This window comes from Epinephelus lanceolatus, chromosome 20 (assembly GCF_041903045.1).
Source record: "Epinephelus lanceolatus isolate andai-2023 chromosome 20, ASM4190304v1, whole genome shotgun sequence".
Taxonomy (NCBI): Eukaryota; Metazoa; Chordata; class Actinopteri; order Perciformes; family Serranidae; genus Epinephelus; species Epinephelus lanceolatus.
Window position 1 is genome coordinate 16,239,711 of NC_135753.1, and position 26,121 is coordinate 16,265,831.

Sequence of the window (26,121 nt, forward strand, 5' to 3'; positions counted from 1 at the left end):
AAAATGACTGAAAAACATACTTGTGGTAGATCACTTGACAGCTGAACAAAGACACAAAACTAAGCAATTTGTTAACCAAACAAAAACAAGATTTAAACAACCTTTGTCAGTTCGATTTCAGACTTAAAGCTGTAACATATTAGTGCAGGTATGTTGGTACCTTTTAACAAGATCCTTCTCATCATACTTGATAACACTGACATTAATCTTGTATTAGCAATCAATATCTTAATAAAACAAAAGAATTTCAATAATGTATTGTGGGAATTAGCAGGCAGGGAAGCTTGTCCATCACACTTATTCAAAGAAAGCAAATATTGAAAATCCATTTTACCACTGTGTATCTAAAATATTAGACTTTATAGTCTGCAAGGGAGGAGAGATATGACTGGGCAATTGTGCTGCCAGTTAGAGAAAAAGAAACAAAAATAATAAATCTTTTTGTTTTTTTGCTTAAAGTTATTGAAATCAGTGCCAAATAATAGCTTAAGTCACAGTCTTGAAGATCTGTTTCATTAATTTGGTGGTGACAGCTGAGTGTGTTTGTTGGCAGATGACAGCTTATGTATATTAGCTCGTTTTAGGAGTCCTGCGACTGGCAAGATAAAAAGGTTACCGCCGCATAGACTGTGTATGTGTGTGCACGTACGCAAGTTTTGGTGTGTGTGAGAATGGATATTAAACAGTATGCTATGCAGGAATTGCTGTTTACTGGTTGTGAACACAACATTCAGTTGTAGCCCCTCCTCCCTACACTGCTTGTACGTACACTGCAGACTACTACTGCAACACCGTTACATTTGTTGTAATGGATATACCAGTACTTCAAAGCTGACTAAGCTAACCAACGGCACCGACAGGTCCAACAGAAAACAGGCCAACTGCATCCTCACTAGCAAAAATGAAAGCCAACCCCAGATTCTCTCTCGTTTTGGAACAAGCTTTGCATTTCGCCTCATTTTTATTTTAATTTTTTACTGCTCTGTGCCTGCAACTTTCATAGCTTCATCTTGGATGCATGCAGCCTACAGTCCAGTCGCTACCTTTTTATAAAGTCCCAACTTACCCTGCCTGGGGGCTCTATGCCCAGAAACGTCCCCAACCACAGAATCATAATAAGAAAATATGGGCAAAGGGCAGAGTCTGTGCAATTACACACACCACTACACACTCTAGTGGGTCATAAGTGATAATTGAGAGGTATAACTTTTGTATGAGTCTCTATATTGTTTTTTAAGGAAAATCCTGCATAGTATGCCTTTAATGATTGTGTGCAATTTCTGATTTTTCCCATGAACGTTAGTAATGCTGCAAATGCAAAAAATGCAAGGGATGTCATCAGTGGGCCATCGGTTCAATCACCATTGTGCTATTTGGAGTTATTAAATAAAATTCTTTGAGATTACTACTTAAAGGGAATGTCTGCAAACAAGCCGTGCGAGCAGCTCCGTGAGGCTAACATGCTCACAAGGACAATGCTAAGTTAGTTAGTTTGTCATCTCAGTTCAGCATTTTAGCATGCTAACATTTGCAATCAGCATGAAAGACAAAGTGCAGCTGAGGCTGATAGCACAGTCAGTTTTGAAGGCCCTTTGTAAAAAAAAAACTGTCAAAACTGTTGACCGGATGATGGCGCTGTGTGGAAAGCTAGGCATAAGCCAACGTTATTAAAATTCATCCTGAGGAGGACATGGAGCTTTTACCAAATGTCATGACATTCCATCCAATAGCTCTTGAGATATTTCAGTCTGGACCAAGGTGGTGGAAAAGTTTAACACATATGACTCATACAAGGCAGCAGGAATATTTGCCACAGCAGACTGCAGAAAAACAAAAAATAATGAAACATCTTTGCCTCTTTTCCTAAATTTAGAGTGTGTAAGAATAAGTTATTAGCTTGTAAAAGAGTTAATCTTGTGAAGCATTTTAAAAATGTAGTGTGCATGTGCAGCGGCTGTGTTGTATAATGAGATGGACACTTGACCATGTGTGGAGGCTGCAGGGGAGATTATCTGTGTCGTGAGGTAGGCTCAAATCCCACACAGTCAGCATTCGGAGGGGAAAGGGGGAGATAGGCTGCGGACGTTGTCGTGATCATCATGTCGTGCAGTGTGGCTGATGAGTCACTGCATTCCAACATATCTTAACATGAGTCTGCAAGGAGAGCTGGGTACACACTATGAGTTTCTGATTATTCTGTGAAAGCGTGTGAGTTGTAACCCAGTTTCCCCCTCAGACAATTTTGTATTATGTAAGCACTGATTTTCACAACCCTTCTATTGCATCATATATTTAACAGCATGTTTGCACTGCTTCAAATCAATTACAAATGTTTACGTCATATACTCAATTTAATCAATGCATACTCCAGCCAGTCTGAGACCGGAAAATAGATCTCCAATATGTTTGCTTTTGCTTCCTCTCTGGTGATACCCTTTGATTATATTTGTATTGGGAATTGGACTTCTAGCAGGCATCAGCTTTATCAAACAGGGTTTGCAGCAGCCAAACATGCAAAAAATCATTTGCCTGAGTTTTATCTAAGTTGAAGATGTCCAACTGATAAACTGTTGAGAGAAGGGGATTCTGCAGAAACTGCCAGATGCACGTCACAGGAAGTCTACAAGGTAATAAAACAAGATAGTGAGGAGTGGGTGTGAACCACACTGCGCTGATCCTGCTATCAAAGGTCTGACAGCTCACCGAGAATCACTGATACAGTTGCACGATCACGTCAAAGCTCACAATTACAATATATGGATGGCGACATGATGACAGGAAGGGCTGGGTGCTTGTTGTCTGAACTGAGGCCGCGCCTGATAGTCTTTTTTTTTATTTACTTAGTTTCAACTGAGTGAAAGTAGCAGCCATGATAAGAGCAGGTTGAATTCTCTAAACACTTAGAAAAGGTGCTTCAATGCTTCCTTACCTCCTTAAGCACAGAGTACACTGGACCATCCCTTGCAAAGGGAAAAGAGATAATGCCATCCCAAAATTCCTTTATTTTAAATTACATTTAAAGCAATACAACTTACTGACATTCATGAAAACAAACTATATGCTTTAATCTATCTTGTATAAAATTATTATTTTCAGACAATCATACCAACTGGGACTCGTGTTGATGAATATGAGTGCACAGGAGGGTGAGTGTGCAAAAGTGAGTAACCATTCTAAATAGAGAGGCACTGATCGATGGGCTGGTGACCGGAATTGACCAGTCGTACCCTTTTTACACCAAGATAAACATGTGTATGCAGTAGGGCCGTAACGGTACGTGTATTTGTGTTGAATCGTTCGGTACGCGACTTTCGGTTCAGCACGCCCCTGTACCGAATTATTGGGCGCAGGACATTATTTTATTTTATTTTGTTTTATTTTAATTCCGTTTTTGCGAGCCGAACCACTTAAAATATCTAGTCCCCCGACGGACATAATTGAGTGACGGACCGAGTCCGACCGTAAATCTCTGGCTTCACTTTGTGCAGCGCATTCTCGCATTTTGACAACATGGCAAGTGAGCCTGATGAACCTGAAGACCCACTCACAAACCTTAAGTCCTCCATTCAGGAACACTTTGGTTTTAAGGTAGAATACGAAGATGGAAATAAACAAGTGGACAAGACAAAAGCAGTGTGTTGACACTGCAGAACAGCGGTCGGGTATGTACTTGGAAACACGTCTAACATGCTAATGCATCTAAAGCGACACCACCCGAGTTTGAACGTTAACCGGCACGACTAGACAGAGCAATCTGGTGCAAACTACGATATCGTCGTCATTTAAAACGAAAGAGCGTTTCCCTGACCATTCTGATCGCGCTAAATAACCAACGCCATTGGAGTGTTGTTTAAGCTGCACTTTAGATATTGAAGCATGTTTTGTTTACTGCACTTTAACAAAGTGGGAAAGCTAAGTAAGTTCCTAGTAAAACTGAATCTGAGCAGGCTTTAAAGCTGACCAGCTGCACTATACTTTTTATTTTATTTGAGTAAAATTGTTTAAGCAGAAATTTATATTTATATTTTTCATTCAAAAAATGTGTTAAAAAAACAGCAGGATTTTATTTTTCACTTTTATAGTTCTATTTTCATTCAAACAATGTGAAAAAGCAGGATTTTATATATATTTGTTTCATTCAAAAATTGTGTAAAAAGAGTTAACTGCTGTGGTGGTACATTTTAATAAGGTTACCAATAAGTAAAAGATATTTAATAGTTTAGTATTTTTTTCATTACTGTACCCAAAAAAACTGAACCGTGACTTGTGTACCAAGGTACGTACCGAACTGTGACTTTTGTGTACCATTACACCCCTAGTACGCAGGGTTTTTAAACATGGGAAAACCAGCTAAACATAGGCTACAAACTCCTTTCCCATTGCCAGTAGATGAGAGCAGTGTGCCTAGTATGACTTTCTGAAAGCAGGTTAGTAAAGAGTAGAAAGCAGCACGGAGGCTTGTGAAAACTTAACGGTGGTTACTTCTGTTAATACATCTCTTATTCATTCAGTCTCTCTTTCAAACCTATTATAACCTTGGGAATGCCTATTATAACCTTTCCCATTATGTACAAAAGCAAGATGTTAGCAGGTATTTTTTTGTCCAGTTCTCAATGTGACAACCATTTTGTTTCACTTTTGTAACTGGTAGCTTATATTCCTTTCTTTTTTCAACTCCAACCTTATAATGAAGTAATATTTTTTACCAGCCTGATTTTCCATGTTTATATTGCCTGCATGGAACAATGTGCCATGTGTAAGTGCAGCCGGATGCTCCTAGCACTGCGGTTGTCTTTTCCCAAGCCCTGAATTCTCCTTTACATCTTCCCTTGACCTCATGATGCTTTGCATCGAGGTCAAGGAAACGTGTTAGGAAAAGACACAGGACATATTTTTTCTGACTATTTGAGCACAGCCCAGTAGTTTCCAACCTGGAGATTAAGATCATCCAAAGGGGTCGCAAGAACACTACGACGGGTCACAAGATGATTAAAATTTTCAAAATGAAACCATGAGAAACCATATCAACCAAATCACTTTTGTTCATCTGCCAAAGGTCATTAGACATTAAAGCTGGGATAAGCCCTGTTTTAAAGGAATAGTTCACCATTTTGCGAAATACCCCTCTTCGGATTCTTGCTGAGAGTTTGATGAAAAGATCAAAATCAATTTCATATAATTATGAAGATACAGCAGCAGCCAACTGGTTGCTAGTGATTGGAAAGAGGGGGAAACAGCCACCCTGGCCCAGTCCAAAGGTAAAAAAAAAATCTGCCTACCGGCGCCTCTGAAGTTCTCTAACCAACATTTTATCTTATATCTTGATGGTTTAGTCTGTTCAAAAGCCGATGTACAAGTTCTACTCTAAGATAAGCTAAGCTATCCGACTGCTGGTTGTAGCTTCATGTTTAACTGAGAGACATGAGTAGTGCCAATCATCTCATCTAACTCTTAACAAGACACAAAGAAGTAAACAACAACCTAATTTTAAACATGTTGAACCATCGCTTTAAAGTAATACATTAGCATCTTTCTGCGAAATGTACCAACTCCTCAGACTTTATGCTAGGCTAACCTAAGCCTAGCAAAGCCTCCAACTTTGCAGTTAACTGACTGATACCTCACTCTTGTTTCTAAACTAATCTAACTCTCAACTAGACAGTAAATGCACATTTCTGAAAGTGTCTCACTATTACTTATAGTATATATAGGAGACACAATCCAAATAGGTTGGAAATCAATAATCTAGACAGTTTTCATCTAACAGATGCAGCAGTTGTTTACACTGCTGAAATGCCTTGAGGCAAGACACCAAATCCCTACCAGCCCCAGTTGCTCTGTTCTGCAGCTGACCCTGACCTTTGACATTTCTGGGAGAGAGGAGAAGCAAAAACAAACCTTTGCAAACAGTTTTACACTGAGCCAGCAGCACAGCGGGTTTCTTTATATTAGTTTTCCCTGTTCATTAAGGAAAAACCACTTAAACTGTTCACACTACTCCCCTACAAAGAAACCTTTCGTAATCCACCTGCTGACATTATAGAGGCGACTATCTGTAACTAGTGACACATTAAAATAACATTAGGTTGTAATTATTACCTTGGATTTCAAATGCTTGAGAAAAGTCAATGAGCTGTTGACGAAGTAAAATTGCGTCTCAAAAGTACAAGAACTAGACTGAACATTAACCAGCTGCAGAGTTCGTGTTGAGGTTATATTTACCTAAAGAGCCAAAGTCAGAAGAAGAAAGTCGGTGCACATATAGGCTCAGAAAGTCTCTATTTACCCAATGTAGGATAATGTATAATGACTGACTGGGAATGATAAGAGCAAGACTAAATATCACAAAGAAACACGTTACATTGAGCTCTCCATGCTCGAACTGAACAAACTCACCTTCAATGAATACAGATAGTCCATCACATTACACACAAGTGTGTTGCTGAAGCCTAAAATACAACAAGATAGCTTTATTTGCTTTTCCAATGTCAAAAGTAAAAGCCGGAGACGTCCACGGCTTTGATGGAAGACAACTTGTTTCCCATTTCAGTTAGCCCTTGTCACATGGCCAGGGCAGCTCTCCACAGTAGGAAGAAGACATTACTCAGTTTCACAACGTTAGCCCTTAAAAATCCAAACAGGATTATCTGAACTCACCCTGACCACACACACACACACAACCACACATTGTTAAGAAGATAATAATTAACTTGGTAGAGTTGGAGCCAAGAGACCAACCAATAACTGCTGAGGCACTGTCATACAGCAAACAGTTTTATCTTTAGCGAGCTTCTTGGTCGTCAGGCTACATGTTGGAGAGTCTTATTAGAGCCAAGTCATATTGTATCCCATAATCTTAATAAGTTTATGGCTGTTAACTGTGTTACTGCTTATAATTGGCCATAAAGACATGATACTGAAAAGGCTTGACAGAATAACTTTAAGGATATCATTTAACATCTTCTGCAAGAAAATAAGAGATCAAGGAGGCCAAAGTTGTAAAGGGCCTTATCTTGTTTAAAGGAGTTCTATACGACATAAAGAGCTATCTATGATTCAGAGGTTGTCTGCTGACAGCTCTCAACATGGAGGCAGCTTAGCCCAGTGCTAACAATTCAGACAGCAACAGTGCCAACAGAGCTAAAGGTGTTAACCTGGGGGCAACCGCAGGATGGGTGATACACTTCGACAACAAGGTCGTCCTGATGTCAGTAGTAACTGCTGAATCAGCGCAGTGCAGAGTGGTGGCAAGTAGCTAGCCAGTGGGATACACACACAGGGAATTCCATGCACTAACATGCATGCACGGCAGGACCGTCTACCACAACTACAAACAGATAATCTCGGATTACGACACCCAGCAGGAGCGTGGCGTCATTCTCTGCTCAAGACACCATTATTTCATTAAATCTTCACAGCAAATTGCTGCCATATTAATGCTCTGAATGTTGCATACAGAACCGTTAAGGACAATGTTTAGTGCAATGCATACAACTAATGGCTCAACGTTAAATACGTGCACTGCCATGGATGGAGCCTTCTTTTCCTAATCTGCATTCATTTTGTCTATATTTGTAGACATTTTCTTAAAGTTTATGCATACGGACAAAATGGAATACCACCAGATATCATGGAAGCAGCATCGCGTAGTTCAAGCGAGATACAACCGTGGGACACAACAAAGATGTTTGAAAAGGTGGAATCAAACGAATCAGGAATATGGTGATAAGTATTCTCCGTCCTCTGTATGTATTTAATGGCATCACAGACCATCACCATCTTCAATGCTGCCTCCGTTAAAGGGTATATTAGTACGATCTCCTCCACCGTCGCCATGTTTGTTATTGACAGAGACTTTTTACTCTGCCCTCTAGTTCCATCTACTATATGCATCTATGACAACATAAATGAGGTATGGAAATATGAGGGCAGTGACGGTCATGTTTGAAATGAACATACCTATTTTCTTACATGAAAGAAGTGTGAATGAGCCTTAAAGGGTATCCAAAAATCATATTGAGTATAGACCATAACCTTTCTAGGAAACCTCAGCTGATACAAAGACAAAAATGTTTAAATGTCCCAGTATGGAAATTCTAAACAAAGCAAAGTATATGCTGCATAATATTAAGGCACTCCAAAAGTGTCTAACTTCCCACATACTTCAGTTACTGTGAGGCAATGCACATACAACTAATGTTAATCCATGAAATAAACTTCAGATAATGTATTTTAGTGCGTGGAGTCAAACTGTCAAATAATTACAAATGCTATTAATCAATTGTTCATTTTAAGAAAATGTATGGAGACCAAATAATGGGCCATATATACTTAATGAGTGTTAATGTTTAGTATTTGTGTGTGTTTTGATGTGTGTATATGTGCTTTAAAAATTAAAGTAGTGACAGACCATTGATGATAGACCATAAATGTGACTTTTATTTTGAAAAAGGGGCAGGCAATGTAAGATTTATAGTTGTCCCTGCTCCTTTTTAATTATGCAATGTGTATCATGTTACATATTGTAGCTTATATCTGATGTGGACTTTTGTGTTGAAAGTGCACAGTGAAGTGATTGTAAGAAGAATTAATAAAAAAAACCCTAAACTACTAAATTACATAATTTGTTCCTCTTTTAATTAAAGAAAACCTGAGGAAATAATTTTAGAAACACATCAAAGATAAAAGACTATATGAGAAGTAGTTTAACCCATGGCCTCTGTGTCTCTCTGCACCTCTTTCATGGGTCAGTAGTTAAGTGTCATATATCCACTTCCACTGCCTTAATGCTCTGCATTCTACGTCTGGACTGGCAGGGTTAGATTTCAAACTTGGACAGCACTCATGTTGTTTATGCCCAGATTGCATGCAGGTAGATGCAGGGGTTGTCAGAGTGCTCACACAGTTGTGCAACACTGAAAACGGAAGCAGCTGACTGCACACTGGCGAAAAAAATGCAAAGCCAAGGGAAAGTAAGCATTTCCTATATTGGTGTTGCAGTTTTGGTGCTGCCAAATAATGAGTCCAAAGGACAGATTGAACAAGAACAGCTGATCTTTCAGTCAGACATTATCTCTCAGCAGTACAATAAAGGGTAAACTTCATCAGGAGTCTGTCAGGAGTGGCCTCTATGACTTGTTACTGAGTGGTATATCTTTTCTCTTTTGCTCCCACTGGGCTATAAACATCACTCTTTCCACTCACCTACACATCAACCCACAGCTCAGTAAACTCTTCAGTTTGACTGCTGAAAGCTGTTCTAGGACACCTAGGAATCCTTAACTCATGAGAACATGAGAAAGGTTGAGAAAGGTGGGTAAATCAATAAAAAAAGAACCAATCCTTATAATTCCTGGGATGCATGAAACATAATTCCTAGAATCTACTAACCATGGCAAAGTGATGATATCTAACAATATGAGGGTATTCATGGGTGGATTTTGCCTTTAAGCTTGCGATATTTTCTGCTGTAGCGTCTTAATCATGCTAAGATTAACTTGTTGAGAACCTCTTGAGTTTGGGAATGCAGCTTTCTTTGGCAGCTGACCAGCTGCCCTCTGGGCAGCATGTTTATCACATCAATCCCACCAGCAGCCATGCAATTATGTTTTTCATTATATGCCAATATTGTTTAGTGCTTCCAACACTGGCAGCCCATCGACTTCAAGAAAAGAGGAAGGAAACTGTTTCAGTTGTGGAGCCGTTGAAATTCTCCAGCGCTCTAATGAATAGGGAAATCTAACAGGAGTAGCTTGCTGTTCAGATCTCAGCGTTTTGAACTATTCTGAACTTTTTTTTATTGCAGTCAGCAGTACTGTACGCTGCCGGGGTACTGGCTCTAGGATGTGACTAGATTTGTACACACATAGCTTTGGAGGAACAAACTGTCCAAAATACACACTCTGATGCCAGAGAAGACTGAGGGAGCTGATGCAGCATAAATTCAGCACAGGGAGAATATGAAATGAAGAAGAGGAAAGTTACATGCTGAATCGCTACAGGCCAATGCATGAAAAGACAATAAACTAAGCTTGTGAGCGTCATCTCCTCCTGAACAGCATTTAACCTGGTTTGTTACCAGGGTCACCAACTCTCATGTGTTTTATCATGTGGCCGACGGCGCTGGAGCCTGACCTGAAAGGACAGACTGAGGCTTTTCTGTTTGTGGTCGTGTGGACTTACGCTGTGAATAACCGATGCCACGGCATCTGTAATCTGGTTGGGAGTGCTGGGGTTGCTCATGGCTCCGCAGTGGAGTCGCTGCTGGAGAGGCTCTGAAAAGCTGGTTTGGATCGGTGTGGCTTTAGCCCTTCTCTTTCTCACTGGGACTCAGACAGCTTTTGGGCAGCATAACCTGGAGACAGATACAGAGCTGGGGTTATTCAAGATCAGGCTGGAGATTAGAACATGAGAGAACAACGTGCTGAAATAGTGTAGCGTGGGCCAGTAATCCCTGAATATGACGTGTGGTTAGTGAGTATAATAGCAGTGCTGATTTCATTCTTATTGGATATAGAGTGCAGGATTTGAGACCTTTCTAATACATCGTCCTCAAATTCTAGGACATTTCAGCAGGAAAATGATCATAAACAGACAAAAACAGGGCAAAACAGAGGACTGTTTCATCACCTAACCTACAGTGGAGCGATAGATTGATCAAAAGAAAATTAATCGCCAACTAACTTTGACAATTTTGCTGTATCCAGCTTCTTAAAGGGCCAGTGTGTAGGATTTAGTGGCATCTAGCAGTGAGATTGCAGAACTGAAACTTCTTCTGTGCACCAAGTGTTTCGGAGAACTATGCAAAAACACAATAAAGCAAAAGGCCCTAACTAGCCAGTGTTTGCTTTGTCCGTTCTGGGCCACTGTAGAACAACATGGTGGACCCCACGGAAGAGGACCTGCTCCACATGTAGATATAAATGGCTCATTCTGAGGTTACAAAAACCCAATAATTCTTATTTTCATTTTAACCTTATAAATATAACATACCATGTCTGCCATTAGATGCCCCTAAATCCTACACTGGAGCTTTAATTGTGAGACTCTGCTGTTTTTCTTTGTCATTCATGACAGTAAATGAAGAGTCTTGGACAAAAGAAGCAATCTGAAGGCAACACTTTGGGCTTTGGGAAATTGTGATGAGCATTTTAAAAGTAAAAGTAAAAGATTAATCGATTAACCTAACCTAAAAAATAATCCTTAGATTAATTGATAACAAAAAAAAAATAGCTAGTTGCAGTCCTATTCTACAGGTATATCAAACCGAGAAAGTGTTTCACTGGTGAGGAAAAGGCTGAGGACAAAATGTGGCTGAAACTAAGAAATAATTCCTGCGGCCTGGTGGAACTTTCTTTCTTTCTTAAGTTAAAACAAGACTAGAGTTTTCAGCCATGCTTGCAGCTCTGTGAGACTGTACTTTGACACAGCATTGCTTTGAGCTAAATGCCAACGTGAGCATGCTAACATACAATGACAATGCCAACATGCACTTCAACCTCATAAGTGCTGACTATTTTTCATGTGCAAAAGTGCAAAGTCAACAAAATACAAAACGCAGAGCAACACTTTTCACTGGAGGGCTACACTTTACAGTTTCAGAATTTCCTGAAGGGCCTGTAAGTACCTTTGAGTCCCCAGAACCACTTCAGAAACACAGATGGCCTTAACTGAAGATTGTTTTTATGAGTGGAAGTGCAGAAAAACGACACTGTACTTGAGGCATGATGGCAACAATGGTAGAAGTACATCTAAACAGGCTGTTACAGACAATGCCACCCCGTCTATTTGCATTTGTACGATTCATAATTTAAAGTCCTGCGGCATTTCCTCGCCGCCATTCAAGGTTATTAACCATCAGAGTCAGATAAGAGCTAGATAACACAGTGCCACTGTGCAGAGGACCCTTTGATAAGCGGTCGCACGTGCCTCAGCTAACCTCCACCTCCGTCACTCTCGAGTCACTGTCGTATGACATACGACCACAGAAATCCAAAGGTAATGACAATTAAGTTGGCCAGAGGAGCTTACAAAAACAACCAGTGGTGCTTTGCAGAGACAATGCAAAATGTTAATGAGCGATAAAGGACAGAAGCAATATGCCATCCGGGAGAAATCTAATTTACATTTTGTCCACTGATTGGTTACTTTTTAAATTATATTATGTAAGTTTTTTTCTCCTTTAGTTTGTTTTTCTCCTTAAGGTGAGGGGAGGTCTCTCTATGATTGCAAGCTGAATATATTTGCGTTTCAGACTGTTGGTCAGCCAAAACGAGACATTTGAAGATATCAGCTTGGATTTTAGGGTATGTCACAAGCTTTTTATTTTTTAAATTTTATAGATACAGTACAGACCAAAAGTTTGGACACACCTTCTCATTCAATGCGTTTTCTTTATTTTCATGACTATTTACATTGTAGATTCTCACTGAAGGCATCAAAACTATGAATGAACACATGTGGAGTTATGTACTTAACAAAAAAAGGTGAAATAACTGAAAACATGTTTTATATTCTAGTTTCTTCAAAATAGCCACCCTTTGCTCTGATTACTGCTTTGCACACTCTTGGCATTCTCTCGATGAGCTTCAAGAGGTAGTCACCTGAAATGCTTTCCACTTCACAGGTGTGCCTTATCAGGGTTAATTAGTGGAATTTCTTGCTTTATCAATGGGGTTGGGACCATCAGTTGTGTTGTGCAGAAGTCAGGTTAATACACAGCCGACAGCCCTATTGGACAACTGTTAAAATTCATATTATGGCAAGAACCAATCAGCTAACTAAAGAAAAACGAGTGGCCATCATTACTTTAAGAAATGAAGGTCAGTCAGTCCGGAAAATTGCAAAAACTTTAAATGTGTCCCCAAGTGGAGTCGCAAAAACCATCAAGCGCTACAACGAAACTGGCACACATGAGGACCGACCCAGGAAAGGAAGACCAAGAGTCACCTCTGCTTCTGAGGATAAGTTCATCCGAGTCACCAGCCTCAGAAATGGCAAGTTAACAGCAGCTCAGATCAGAGACCAGATGAATGCCACACAGAGTTCTAGCAGCAGACCCATCTCTAGAACAACTGTTAAGAGGAGACTGCGCCAATCAGGCCTTCATGGTCAAATAGCTGCTAGGAAACCACTGCTAAGGAGAGGCAACAAGCAGAAGAGATTTGTTTGGGCCAAGAAACACAAGGAATGGACATTAGACCAGTGGAAATCTGTGCTTTGGTCTGATGAGTCCAAATTTGAGATCTTTGGTTCCAACCGCCGTGTCTTTGTGAGATGCAGAAAAGGTGAACGGATGGATTCCACATGCCTGGTTCCCACTGTGAAGCATGGAGGAGGAGGTGTGATGGTGTGGGGGTGTTTTGCTGGTGACACTGTTGGGGATTTATTCAAAATTGAAGGCACACTGAACCAGCATGGCTACCACAGCATCCTGCAGCGACATGCCATCCCATCCGGTTTGCGTTTAGTTGGACGATCATTTATTTTTCAACAGGACAATGACCCCAAACACACCTCCAGGCTGTGTAAGGGCTATTTGACCAAGAAGGAGAGTGATGGAGTGCTGCGGCAGATGACCTGGCCTCCACAGTCACCGGACCTGAACCCAATCGAGATGGTTTGGGGTGAGCTGGACTGCAGAGTGAAGGCAAAGGGGCCAACAAGTGCTAAACACCTCTGGGAACTCCTTCAAGACTGTTGGAAAACCATTTCAGGTGACTACCTCTTGAAGCTCATGGAGAGAATGCCAAGAGTGTGCAAAGCAGTAATCAGAGCAAAGGGTGGCTATTTTGAAGAAACTAGAATATAAAACATGTTTTCAGTTATTTCACCTTTTTTTGTTAAGTACATAACTCCACATGTGTTCATTCATAGTTTTGATGCCTTCAGTGAGAATCTACAATGTAAATAGTCATGAAAATAAAGAAAACGCATTGAATGAGAAGGTGTGTCCAAACTTTTGGCCTGTACTGTATATTGTACAGACTGACAGGGAAATCCTATTATTAATAAAGAACATAAGTTACATGCAGTCCTTGTTCTTGACATAATCAAGCTTTACTGTTAAGCTGCAAAGATCAATCCACATTTGCATTAGTTTGTAAGAGCCTACACACTGGTATGGTCAAAATGACACTGAAGATGTGTTGCTAAACGTGACATACCTAAATTAATTGCTGCAAACAACAAAAATGTTTTACAGTTAAATATACTAGCCACCCAGTTAGTCCTCATCAGCCTAGACTTTTTGGAAATCTCCTCATTGTGAACAGAACAGCAATGTTCCTTCAGTCTAAAAGCAGAGAAGGGCCCTCTTTTGGTTCACTCTTCAGTGTCACAGCTAGAAAAAAAATCACATTCTGGCTCTCTGACAGCAGCTATCAAAGACACGATAAGCCTCCCTGCTCCCTGACTACAATCATATCAATGACCTTGTTGATGGCAAGGGATTTCTGAGAGGTTTATTTCACTACAGCACAATCAGTGATGAGAGATTAAATGCAGTGCAGAAGTATTTAGGAGCTGGACAGTGTGAACTTGTTTTTGAATGTGGATCGAACAAAGACATCACCTGCCAAAGAAACTGAGACACTGAGCAGACTACACATTTTGGCAACGCTCTTTGTTTGCCCTGCCAAAATGGTAATCACTGTGCCAAATGTTAATTTCATTCAAGAAGCTGTTCTATTTTCAAAATAACAACTTTAACCAGTTTGAGAAGCTGTAAACCGTGCAGTAGTGGTGATAAAGGCGCCTTTTGGAGATGGCCTGGGTGTGTTTGAAGATTACTTTCTCAGTAAACCTAGACCCCACCACTGTGGACGAGGCAGGGCTGGCTACACAGGGATAAAGTTACAGAACCCTGGGATCCTGAGCAAAAAGCATGGGAACCGGCTAATCTACCTCAGGGCATGGCTGTAATATTACAGATAACAGTAATGATCAGAAGAAGAAAACAATAATACAATTGTCTTGGTAAGCAAGCAGATTTAAAAAAAAAAAAAGCCAGTCCTCAATTATCAAAGTGTTCTTGTCTGTAGTCAGGTACATTCAGTCAGAGGAGTGAGTAAAAAGGAACTGGCTGTCCCTTATGTAATAACCGAAATGACAAAAAGGACACGGATGAATGCTGACAGTGCAAGAGGAAGTGAGGACAAGACGCTCTATGTTTCCCTGGAAGAAGTTCCTCATGTCTTCCCAGAGTGATCCAGAGGCACAGTACCTCCCAAACTGTTCCTACAAGAAGACGATGAGTGTGGAATCTTAATTTTTTCCACTTCTCCATGCAAGATTTATTCACAGCCTCATCATATTTTGCCTGTGCAGGCAAGGCTTTGGGAAAACTATCCTTCTGGGAGGAAGTAAGTATGAAAACAGGAAGGTGGTGAGGAGGAGCTGTAAACGTATCAAAAAAACAAAAACAAAACAGAAGCAGGGCACTTTGGGAGTCTTTTTAGTGTACATAACTTCAGAAATAGTTAACAAGAATCCATGTGCATGCTTAAACACGACCTATATTTTAAAGGAAAGCCGAGTTAATACAAAATGTCTCAATGTCTACCCTGTGGCATTAAAGTTTAACTTAACTTGTCACAGTACAATAAGCTGCCATTTTTTTCTCCATCCATCCCTCCTACAGAGAGCACAATATACAATCAGGTCACATGTGTGGAGATGCTACCTTTGACCGAGAAAACTCATCTACAGAAAGTAAAAAATCAACTACACTGTAGCATCTGTGTAAATTACAAATGTATCTAACATATACGGCTGAGATCTCACAGATTTTAGTTATTCAATCTTAGTAAAATCAAAAATACATATTACCTGTAGCGCTGTTTATCAGTCGAGGTTGTTTTGGTGTGAGTTGCCAAGTGCTGGAGATATCGGCTGTAGAGATGTCTGCCTTCTTCAAAATATAAGAGGGGTATAACATCCCCTCTCTCTTTCCCCCTTTCATGCTTAAATCTGTTCTATTGAATAAAGGCAACTTAAAAAAAGATGACCTCCACACTGCTTCGCCAAGCTGTAACGTTCACTAGCTCAGTTTCAGTATTTGAGATAGCAGTGGGTCCGTGCTTCCTTCTGTGAGATGAAACTGTTTACAACAAGGTCTGGGGATTATCTTGAATAAGTGGGTCATGATTCCTGGAAAGGGACATTGTTTTTGATTTTTTTTAAATTTGTTTTTTGGTGCTTTGAGCAACACAGGTCAAGTGCCATCTAGTTTCATTATACTGGAGAGAAGGCAGACATCTCTACGGCTGATATCTCCAACTCTTGGCAACTCACACCAAAACAATCTAGAGCTATCATCAGCACTACATGTAAGAGGAAAAATATTAGTTTTCTGATTTTGGGGTGAACTGTCCCTTTAACTCTTTTAAAGGATGACCATAAGAGAATAAAAGCTCCTCTATATCTAGGTCCAAATTTATCACACTTCCTATTTGACTTGACAGCTGATGACTAACACGCCATTTACAGTTGCATTAACATTGCAATTATTCTGAGGAAGGAACATTTCCATTGACTGATCTGAAACCGGTCTGGTTTGAAATATATCTGAAATATATCTGAGAAAGCTTTTAGGGAAAAGGAGGAGAAAAAGTGAGGAACAAAAGTCAGATGTTAACAATGTCTTTCTTTCAAAATCTGAGAAGTCTGAGGGAATACTTCACCCCCAAATGATCATTTGTAGATCAATTACTTACCCCATGTTGTGGTGAATTACGACGGAAAACTTTGTTTGTCTTGCTTGCCTTAAGGGTAAATAAAGAATCCACAATAAGTGAACATTTTTGATTAATTGTAGTCATAGGAAGTCCATGTTTAACAGCAGCAATACTATATCAAAATTTTTGTTTACAAAAATCTCACACAACTCATGCAGTGTAATACAAGTCTAATTTATCCAGTCATATGCACAGTACTCCCCAAACACATGCATTTTTGTAATATTTAAAACAATTCTGCACAAACAGTCTTGGGCACCGATGGAGTGCGCCTGTGTCGTTTATGCAGATTGTTTTAACACTCAGGTTTTAGCAAAAATATATCTTTATGGGAAGTACTGAGCATATGACTGGATAAATTAAACTTGGATTACACCGCACGAGATGTGTGAGAGTTTGTAAAGGGATATTTTCATATAGTTTTGCTGCTGTTAAATTTGGACACCTATGACTTGAATTCATCAAGAATTTCCTCACATAACATGGAGTAAGTAACTGACATACAAATGATCATTTAGGAGGTGATTCAGTCCATTAAGGAATTGTTTTAGATACTCTACAGGGCTTTTCTTAAAGACAGTAACACTGGCAAGTTAAATAATTCAGGCCCACTCATACAGTCAGAGGACAGCTCTGCATTAGGAGCCTAAAAAAGTGATGAGTCAGCACACCACCCATCTCAAAAACGGCCAAAATCTGTATTTCATAAATGCCAATTTTGCCCTTCCACATCTTTCACTGTAATCTCATGCAACCTTTTGGGTTAAAGATAAACAAAAAGGTTAAAAATTCTTTGCCTCCTCATAACGACATTAAAGGGCAAGGAGCGGGACAGTCAGACGACGGGACAGAGGTTACGAGCTAGACTCGAACTCACGACACGAGCCCACAACACGGTCTTAAACCAGTGATCTGCCGAGACACCCGACCGGGCCCAGCTTCACTCAGGGCAGCTTGGCACGTGAGCGTCGACCACAGACTGCATCTACAAATTCTATCAAAAAGGGCATAATTAAAGAACAGTTCAATAAAATGCACAAAGTGCCAATAAAAATGCCTGTGCAGAAATAGCCACTTGATCACAATGTCCAAACCTCAACCGACACACAGGCCTGTACTTATAAAGGCAGGACAATGACAGGGAGGGAAGGAGCGGTTTAAGGTTTCATTAGAGAACTGGGCTTACAGAAAACAAGACATTGTGTGATTCATCAGCTTCCTTTTAGCAGACAATGCATGTTTAAAGACTTTTTTCCTCCTGAGACACTGATTGTGTTGTTGAGATAGCTCCAAGTGACATGAAGATAATTTGTGGCCTTAATGTTTTATCTAACACTCACTGTAACATTCTGAACGCTGCCATGCATTCTCAGAATTAGCAGCATTATCGCCTGTTTGAGACGCATGCAAGGTCTGATGCAGAAAAACATGCATGATAAAGAGAAATGGGTCAAACAGACAGTCCTTAAAGAAGAAGACAAAAACTTCAGAAAATAAGGTCTGTTTTTTGTGGCTCTAAATGGTCAATTCTGATTTAACCACAGCATTTAGAGGGCCATCACTTTGAAAATCATGGCTTTTATATGCTCTAATTTAGGATTTATAAGAGTGGAAAAGCATGTCTGTGCTGCTAAAACTAAAGTGGGCTCAAAGTGGCTTGTTTGAGGCATTTTTTCTCTCCTGTGTAACCTGTGGAACTAAGCAGGATTTGCTTATTCGCACTATGGTTGTTAAAGCCTCAGACCCTGACAGGAAGAATCTTGTTAAGTTTGATTAGACATGACAAACAATAGCTGTGGTCACCTAATCGAGGAATGACCCATATAAACAATGAATTAAACAGACAGTAAATTAAATGGAAAAACAACAAGCAGTACAAATGAGACACCTGGTCAATGAATACAAAAAGATATCTATGACTGTACTGTACCTTTGTGTGCTCACAGCAGAGAAGCCACCGCAGACATTGTAGTGCAATTCTGAACTCTGCTGTGAAGAGAGACCCGGGGCTGGTCAGAGTGCAGGGCAAAAACAAACAGAGGGGGAAAAGAGAGATAGGGAGACAAAAGAGAAGAGAGTTAGAGATGTGGAGCCAATCATGTGTGGTTCGGCCTCTCGTCGTGCCGAGTGCTCTCTCTCAGACCGGCATGCACGGACTGATAGCAGCAGCCTTCCTCCTCAGGATTATGTTTCCTCCTGTAGCCTGCTGACAAGTAGCCATGTGACTCCAGAACCTATTCAACACTGAGTCAGAGGCTGCTGCTCAGACACACAAATCTATATGTCTGTCTGTCACACACACACACACACACACACACACACACACACACACACACACACACACACACGGCCTCAAGCTTTAAGGGGAAATTCAACCCCAATGATCAATATCTTCTTTAACAAACCATAACAATAGATGTGCATGTTCTCGACCAGTCATTCCCCACCTGTTTGGCTTGTGATCACTTAAAACAAAGAAATGTCTACTTGCAACTCTTCGTCACTGACTGTCACCAGTTCAACTAAAGAGTGATTCTCCTCACTTTATCTGAGTACATTTTACAGTCCTGACTGAAGTGCAATTTTTACAGTAATTCTCTAAGAAGCAATGGTTAGAGGCGAGTTTAACACAAATGAACATAAGTTGGTTCAACAGAAACCTGTTATCGTGCGACCACTTGTGGAGGTCCCAACCCGGGGTTGGGAACCACTGATTCTACCACCCAATTACAACAGCAGACTAGAAGTCTACATGCTGTGACACTGTATTAGCATGCTAACATGCTAAACTAATATGGGAAACATGATAAACATTAAGCATGCTAAACATCAGCATGTTAGGACGCTGACACGCAGGCGATGGTCGCTCATCAGTCAGTGTTGGGCTCTCAGTGGCCGCCTGTAAACATAGTCTATACGGTGTGTCCGACACCATTGGTCCACACTGGCCCCTGCCAGCTTAGTTTTGGGCTGATTCAGCATGTTGAATCAGTGTCAGAGTGGGCGGCGCCCTTCAATGACAGAAATCACTCTGATCAGCAGTTCAGCTCAGTGCAAGAGAAGAGAAACGGAAGTGAGTAAAGTAAACAAACAACTGAAGTCAAGAGGGAGTGGGATCAAAACAAACTTGTTATATTATGTAACATTATTTTTTTAGCCATTGAGCTCATCAGCCCATAATTGTTTGTGTTATTGTTTGCTAGCGCACTATAAATACGCTTTGCTCTTTCAGCATTGGATTGTGTTGTTAATGTGCTAACTGGCTAACTAGCATCATGACAGTCTTCCAGTTTCCCTTTTTGCAGACTAATGCAGACCACCACCACCTGTTGGTATGGAGAGTTATTTCCTCTCAGAATGTAGATGCTGGTTAGACTTCAGCTGTAGTCCTTGCGCGTGTTCATGTGCAACTTTTTTGGCTGAGACACAGCGAACATGAAGCCACACAACAGTCTGCTTTCGTTGCCACTAGTTCTTTAATGACGGTTTGATGTGTCTGTGACTTTAGCCATATAATTAAGAGCATGTTAGCATTGTGACATTAGCATTTACGTTAGCACCGCACGTTTATCTAGGCCGCATTCAGACTGACTTAAGCCCTGTGTAACAAAATGCATCTAGCTAAATGCTAATGTCAGTATACTAACATATGCACAATGACAAGGCTAACATGCTGATGTTTCGCAGGGATAATGTTTGCCATGTTAACCATCTTAGCTTAGCACATGTCCTAGTCCATCACATGATGCCATGGGGCCCAAAAAATCTTTCTTCTCATTGACTTACATTGTGGAAGAGACATCTATAAATCGGTGGATACATTTTTTTTTTTAGCTTCACAACCCCTCGAAATTACTTGTTTCACTATCGGGATTTAATCTATTTGGTCTGATTTGTCTAAAGCCTAGAAGAGCCGCAAGATCAAATCATTTTTATACCCATTCATGTAAGCGTCACACAAAATTTGTTCTTCAGGTGTTTCGTTGTAGACAAAAGACAAACAATTCTGACCTGATGGTGGTGCTATCTGGAAACTTAAGGGATCAACAAAGTTATCAGAATTCATCCTAAAGGGACCCTAAATCTGCGCACAAATTTCATGGCAATAGTTGCTGTGATATTTCATTCAAAATCAGTGTCAACCGCCTCACAACTGCGCTAGAAGAGGGGTCGAATGTTAGGATATATTGTCAGGGAACTATGAATGTCTGTATGAAATTTCATGGCAGTTATTGCTATATTTCATTCTGGACCAAAGAAGTTGACTGACATTGCCATCCAGAGAGGCACACAGCAAGCATGGCTAAAAACACATCCAAATATCATTAAAAAAGGTGCATTGGAAATTGGTTGGCAGTAATAATGGGCCAAAGTGTGCTAATACATTGTGTGGTCCTTTAATCACAAGGATTACATACAGTGATGTGGAAACATCTACTCGAAAAAGGTCGATTACAGTCTCTTCCGCAATCTACAAGAGTGACATAAATAGATGTTGCGACACACAGAAAATAGGTGACCAGCTGGTAAAGAAAAGGCTTTTGACGTTAAAAATTCAAGGGTGACATGCAAGGGAGCGCCACAAAAGACTGTTTACAACCGCATACAAGAAAATAAATGACATCTCTTATTCCAAATAATACAGACTGCAAGACAGAGGGTGAGTCACTGTGTACTGGCTTTCTTTAGAACATTGGGCCACTCGACTCCCAGTGAAGGGCATTGCGACTTTGCCAGGAAGCCTCTGAGCATCTGTAACATGGTGAAATCGATATTCTGAAATAAGCGATGCAGATGATTCCTGGCACTGTGTACATCTTCAGATTGAAATACAACTAGCACACATCAACTTTAAAACTGCATGCTTTGGGGCATGTTTACACATTTGCACAGGATGTTTATGCTTTTGTTAATGTGCATAAAATGAGTGGGAAAGCAATGACATGTTTCCTTAATATGACTTTATTATTTTATTTAATAATAATTATTAACTTGTAATGACTTTTGATATAATTGTGGATGCGGAAATTTCCACACTGCATTTTAAATATGTCCATTAGGTTTAATCATTTCCCACCTAGACTATCTGTGTGTACCGGTAAAATATATCAGATTCAGTGTAAATTTTCCTTCAAATTCGCCTGGGCATGCCACAGGCTCTTAGTGTATTTGGCAATGGAAAAAAAAACTTGTCATGTTGTGGAGGAATCAACACTATTACACAATTAATCCCGCCTAAAGTCATAAAAGCTGCCAGATTAATTGTGTTTTGCAGCGAACAAAGAACAGTCCTGTGATCTAAACAAGTTGCTTACCCGTTCGCCAAATAATCAAGCGCTGCATTCCACATCAGCTTATACGAGCCTTGAGGCTAAAGAAATACCCAACCTCAGGAGGAACCTGTGTGTGTGGGTGCACGTAAGTGTGTGAGATATAATTGTTTGTCCCCAGGGATGAGGGATCACTGTGGAGTCACATGCATGTCTTGCGGGGGGAAAAAAACACAGTCAAAGCCACAAGCAGCTAAAATTGAAGTCCACTTCAAAGTCTGGGGCTTTCCTCAATCCAAGCAGTGTGCTAATAATAGCATTATCCACTGTGGTCAACCATATTAAGAGCCGTGACTTCATGGCCACAAGGTCGATTGACAACTTTTTCTCAACCACCTTAACCAACAGACGATATGCTTATTTCCCAACACAGCCACAGAATAGACACATTGTTCTCAATCTTGCTTTGACATCAACTTATTGAGAGAGTTGTTTTGGCTAAATGTGGTGAAATTTAAACAATTTGTGCTACGTCCAAATCATCTCATGCACATTTCAAAACACATTTTAAATGGTGAAAGAAATAAAAGGATAAAAGTGACATTTAACGAGAATTTTTACACAGTAAAATCCCGCCTTCAGTTTTTCTAGCTTTTATGTCAAGTGTTAACACAACTCGGAAATTCTCCCTCCAGCTTCCTGTTATTCTTCTCTCCCTTCACGTCTAAAACAAGTCTGCTAGGCCATATTCCTAGACATAGAGAAAACACTCAAGTGGTCAACCCAGGACAAATTGTTTACTTTAAAGAGAATGGTGTATCAACAGGTGGCCAATACAAGCAATAAAACTGCAGCCTTATTTTAAACTTGAATTGGCAGAAACTCACCAGCTCAGTGCCCTCACGCACTCAAGCGCAGCTTCTTGGTAGTGCAAAGGCTGACTTCAATGTTGCCGTATATACCACTGATAGCTGCCCTGTTTGTGGATCTCTATGGGGATTTGGCGGTGGTGTATGCTGATGGACATGCCTCTGCTGCCTCTGAGTGTTTTAGCCTGAAATAGCTCAGCCGTTTAGAAGTCACCCTTCCACCTCCTCTTTCAACACGCAGACGTCTGTACCTCCCTGCTTGGCTCTTCACAGCCCAGTGGCCACACTAGCCTAACTCAGGGCTTGGCAGGGTCCAGCACTTCAGCATGACCGTGCTAAGTTATGTGCACACAGTCACTGGAACACTTCCAGTCTCACACAGCTAACAGCTGCACTTGGTCAGTGTATGCCCATCTTTATCTTGCCCCATGTCCCATCAGAGGCTTCAGCCAGCAGCAGCTGTGCTTACAGCTAAGACAGCACCTGTCTTTGGGGTGAAGAGGGATTGAAGAGCCAACTTAATCCTGGCAGCTTACATAATGCCTGCCCATTGTCCTCAACTCTAGAACAGAAAAAGCAATCACCACTCAAGTATTTTTATACCTTGAGGAGGGTCAATACTCATTCTGAAATGGATGCAAATGTCATGTGGAAACATTTTTACTGCCTGGGGATTAGAAATGTCCATAAGATCAAAGTAACAAGCTATATTCATGAGTTAAATATGACAGGTTTATGCCTAAGAGGGAGACAAAATGTTTTGAATGACCAGACATGCAAGTCTATAAAGAGCTCATATCAGGCATAAGCAACAATAGGCCAAATTCATGCATCACAATTGTTTCTTTTTGTTTTGAGGTTGAGGCTTGGAAGCAAAAGATTCTACTTTGTCACCTCCTCTGAAAAGATGACGCCTGGCAAAATGTCATAATTTAGCATATGAATTCTTGAGTTATGGCCAAAAATGTGTTTTAAGGTCACAGTAACTTTGACCTTTGACTGCCAAATTCTAATCAGTTCATCCTCGAGTCCACACAGACTTATGTGCCAAAATTAAAGAAATTCCCTCAAGGCGTTCCTGAGATATCACATTCACAAGAATGGAATGGATGGACGGCCAACCCAAACGCCTCGTTTCGAAATAGCTCTGTGTGCATATGCGAGTCAACCGGAGGTCCATCCAATCCTATGAGAACCTCCATGATCATGAATGTGTTTGCGAAACTCTACTTCCAATTTTTTTACAATTTGAACTTTGCCTCAAGTACGTTGAAAAACTTTAACATTTACAGTATATTTAGGACGAACTGTCTGCACTACAACAGGAAGTTAGCATAAAGACAAATTAGCAAACAGATTGATGAATTTAATACAGCTCTTTTTATACATTTTTTTTTTTTTTAGTAAAAAATTCGACAGCATATTTGGCTAACTATCATTGGTAGCATGCTAGCTGTATAACTTATAGAGTGCATGCACAGTAGTTCATACATCTTTTGAGCCAACCTCCTTACTTATTTGTCGCATTATTGGTCCTGTTTTTGTCTCCGTAGTGCTCCATGTGCATATTCCACAAGATTGGATGGCAAAAAACACCCAAAATTATTGCCATTTCTGCCTATCCATATGGAGATGCATTTCCTCGCACTGAACACTAGAGGTGTACTCTGTATGATATACAGAATTACGAATACAAAACAAAGCTGTGTGGGAACGTTGCCGGTGCATAAAAATAAGTCTCGACTCAACATCAGTTTTACTTATTGGAGATATACCAACATCAGTGTATTTTGGAGCTATGAATATAACATTTTTGCCTGTTTTAATTTTAAATATCTTTATTGTAACTTAAATAACCAGAACAGTGAGAGTGAAAGATGCTAAACTGCTCCACAGAGCTGAGGGGAACTGCAGAGACAGTCAGTTGTCTGTGGGTTTATCACCACAAGCCAGCCCTTCCACATTACATGTGGTTATTTAAGCCATTCATGATATAAAGGTATTGATTTTTGTAGCTTTTAAGTCTCAAATATCAATTATGGTATCAGCCTCAAAACCCCCTGTTAGATCATAATAAAAACACAGAGCTGGCACACACTATACTGCTGTAGTGCTTCCAGTAAACTCCAATAAATAATGTCTGCAGGGGCATTACATGGCATAGCACCCAAAGGAACTATATATCCATTCAAAAGAAACTGAGGCAGCTAAAATTAAATAAAAAGGCAATACTAAATAGTTGGAGAAGATTTAGTGACTTGTTTTTACCCTCAACTGGACATTAAGAGCTTTTTTTTTTTGGAGTCACCAGCAACTGGTCCTATCCAGCTTCAGAAGTGTTAGGGTGTGGTACTAGTCAAAACTGCATCCAGGGCTGCTCAGGTTGCACCAGCTGCGCAAGACATAAAACCATGTTCTCAGTGAAACACGGTAATTGTGGGGATTTTGACCTGCTGCACTTTTTAATAACTGTATTTACTCTCATGAGACTCAGTCTGGGACGGGAATGAAATATCTCCCTGGCTCCCAGAGGCAAAACAAAGGCCTAAAATCTCTTACAGTGTGGTCAAAGAAACGTCAGCTATTTATCAGTTTCCTGGGGAACAGCATAATTTGATTATGTTTGTGTGGCAAACAACAACTATAAAAACCCTGCTTGTAAAGACTAAGAAAAGGCATGAGAATTTGAAGTTATACCCATGTGGGAAAAGATGACAGCAGCAAAGGAGGAGGTGGGGAGAGTGGCAAGGATCCCTGACTATATCTTACGCAGTTGAGGTTGATTTAGATGTTCCAAAGAGATGACAACCTAACTGTTTAAAAGGGGTTCAATGTAAGATGACAGTAGCCCAAACTATGCACGTTCCAAGGTGTACAGCCAAAGTGCTTCATAGTAATTAAATGCAACTTAGTAGGCTCGAGCAAAGCAACAGCCAAGCAGCCAAATAAATTATAGACACTGATGTGATTCTAATAGTAAACAGATATAAAATAACTGTGTTTAGTTTAGGGTAAGACTAATTTTTAGGGCTGATGTGTTTAGCAAAAGACTGGGTCTGTTTATCTGCAGAGGGGAAGGTAAAATAAACATGAAGAGCTGAGAGTCCATACAAAAAAAAAAACTTATTATCAACCTCTTTTCCTTCCTTGTCTTCTGCATGACCAAGCAATTCACGACAGGAATGTGGAGATACTTTGCTCAACTGTTTGTGCTTTTTTTTCCTCCAGCGAAACACGCCATTGTTG

At 40.3% G+C, this 26,121-nt stretch overlaps 1 protein-coding gene across 4 annotated transcripts in view; it reads right to left on the reverse strand.

Annotated features, from left to right (window-relative positions):
* The window catches only part of slc4a2b (solute carrier family 4 member 2b), a 54,520-nt gene extending 31,462 nt beyond the window's left edge, over positions 1–23,058 (reverse strand). Inside the window, exons 1-3 of one of the 4 annotated variants that reach the window (XM_078162561.1) lie at positions 22,894–23,058; positions 18,667–18,745; positions 10,183–10,354 (exon numbers count right to left, since the gene is read on the reverse strand). In XM_078162561.1, coding sequence (XP_078018687.1) covers positions 10,183–10,242 — 60 coding nt within the window. In that variant the 5' untranslated portion in view covers positions 10,243–10,354; positions 18,667–18,745; positions 22,894–23,058. Of the gene's footprint in view, positions 1–6,396; positions 6,597–10,182; positions 10,355–16,715; positions 16,764–18,666; positions 18,916–22,893 lie in introns of those variants that run through there. The other 3 variants (XM_078162562.1, XM_033638815.2, XM_078162563.1) reach the window with 3 other exon arrangements.
* Positions 23,059–26,121: the final 3,063 nt, after the last annotated feature.